Source organism: Babylonia areolata, chromosome 19, assembly GCF_041734735.1.
Source record: "Babylonia areolata isolate BAREFJ2019XMU chromosome 19, ASM4173473v1, whole genome shotgun sequence".
Lineage (NCBI taxonomy): Eukaryota > Metazoa > Mollusca > Gastropoda > Neogastropoda > Buccinidae > Babylonia > Babylonia areolata.
The window spans coordinates 20633264-20635763 of record NC_134894.1 but is presented as its reverse complement, the minus strand read 5'-3'; the positions used below and the strand labels follow the sequence as shown (position 1 = coordinate 20635763).

Sequence of the window (2500 nt, the reverse complement as noted above, 5' to 3'; positions counted from 1 at the left end):
GTGTTAGCGACGCGCTCTCCCTGGGGAGAGCAGCCCGGATTTCACACAGAGAAATCTGTTGTGACAAAAAAGAGAAATACAATACGATACAATACAATACAATACAATATATACCTCTCATTTTTCGTCAGTCAGTCTGTTTGTCTGTCCCTCTTCCCACCGATCCTCCCTTCCTTTTCTCTCTCCGAATCCTTTTCCTTGTCCCAAGCTTTGCTTCTGTTGTATGTCAGTCTGTTAACTCTCTCCATACGAACGGCGAAAGAGACGACGTTAACAGCATTTCATCCCAGTTACCATCATCAAAATATTGCAAGCGGAAGGCTCTTATACTGAAGAGGTGAATGTTGACAAAGAATACCACAATTCTGACGACGGAAGCTAAAGGTTGGGTAATTCAGACACCCACTGGACATCCGAAGGGTCTGTGTAGAGGAGAAGAGAGGACTGGCCGTGCTGAGTGAGTTAATCCGTCTGTCTGTCTGTCTGTCTCTGTATGTAATTATCTGTCAATGTCTGTATGTAATTATCTGTTCCTCTCTGTCCGTTGCCTCTGATTTCTTTCTGTCTCTGGTATTGTTCGCCTATCACTGACTCTTCTCTCTGTGTGTCTCTGTCTGTCTGACTGTTTCTCTCTGCATGCCTGTGTGTATCTGTCTTTATCATTGTTGTTACAGACGACGGCAGACGATATGACACTGACCATGTCAGTGCCAGTCATAATGATAGCGTCGGTCATGAAAAACACACACAGGCTGACAACACACACCGGCGGCATTCTCTTAATAACTCAGCATGCATGTACACTCACGCGAGCCGTTCGCGTGCGCACACATACGCACGCATACGCACGCACACACACGCACACATACACACACACACATATGCACGCAATCACACACACACACACACACATACACACACAAACACATATGCACGCACACACACACTAGTGGTTTCAATGGTCGTCGTTGGATCCAGGTGTGGGCAGTTGCTGTTCATCATCATCATCATCACCATCATCATCATCATTATCATCGTCATCATCATCGTCATCAACATCACCATCGCCATCATCATCATCATCATCATCGCCATTATCATCGTCACCATCATCATCATCATCATCATCGTCGTCGTCGTCGTCGTCATCACCATCGCCATCGTCATCGCCATCGTCGTCATCATCATTAACATCGACGTTGTCATTATCATCATCATTGTCGTCATCGTCGTCGTCATCATCATCATCATCATTACCACCATCACCCAGTGGCTCATCAGCTCATCATCTGACTGATTAACTCTCTCCATACGAACGGCGAAAGAGACGACGTTAACAGCGTTTCACCCCAATTACCATCATCAAAATATTGCAAGTGGAAGGCTCTTATTCTGAAGAGGTGAATGTTGACAAAGAATACCACAATTCTGACGACGGAAGCTAAAGGTTGGGTCATTCAGACACCCACTGGACATCCTTAGGGGTCTGTGTAGAAGAGAAGAGAGGACTGGCCGTACTGAGTGAGTTAAAAGTCTTCGACCCGGCGCCTCCCCCTCACTCCCCCCCCCCTCTTTTTTTTTGAATTTTTGAATTGAGGGGTGGAACTGGAATCTCAGTGGACCAGCAACCAGCGGTCTGGCTTCACGTGTACTGTTGGGTGGACCACCAAGATGAGAAGTGACGGCATGAGAGAGGTAGACAGACAACCTTGCATTTGCTGGGGACCGGTTCACAAACACAAATCGCTTTTTCTTTTTTTTTGGTTTTTGATTTTTTTTAAAGGTATTTTCACACCAGCATATGCCACAAGTTTTGGACTAAAGACAGCACGTATCGATACGTTTGGATGCTTGCACGTACACTAATGCAAGCAAGCGCGCACACAAACACAGACACAGACACACACACACACACACAGACACACACACACACACACACACGCACACACATACACACAGACACACTAACACACTAACACACACACAGAGACAGACAGACAGACAGACAGACAGACACACACACACACACACACACACACACACAAACACACATACTAACACACACATATGTACACTAACACACACACATACACTCACACATACTCGCTCTCTCTCTCTCTCTCAGACACAGACACACACACACACACACACGCACACACACACACCACTCACACATGTACCACACCTCCCTCACCACACAGCACACACCGCTTACCTCTCCATTGAAGAAACAGAAGATGAGAGCCACCGATGCTCCCTGAAAGCAAACAACAACAACAACAAAAGCTGATGTAATCAGCTCTGATAAAAAAAAAGGTCAACATACTACAGGAAAATACGAGTAACTGTCATTCCGTTTATGATGATGATGATGATGATGATCAACATGCAAGAGAGAGAGAGAGAGAGAGAGAGAGAGAGGGGGGGGAGAGAGAGAGAGCGTGTGTGCCAGAGGGAGAGAGCGAGAGAGAGAAGACAGTGAGAGAGAGAAAGAGAGTGA

The 2500-nt window shown here is 46.2% G+C and overlaps 1 protein-coding gene across 1 annotated transcript in view; it reads right to left on the bottom strand.

Moving 5' to 3' along the window:
- The window catches only part of LOC143294119 (calcitonin gene-related peptide type 1 receptor-like), a 124382-nt gene that overhangs the window by 37325 nt on the left and 84557 nt on the right, over positions 1-2500 (bottom strand). Inside the window, exon 13 of the mRNA XM_076605550.1 lies at positions 2209-2257. Coding sequence (XP_076461665.1) covers positions 2209-2257 — 49 coding nt within the window. The remainder of the gene's footprint in view (positions 1-2208; positions 2258-2500) is intronic.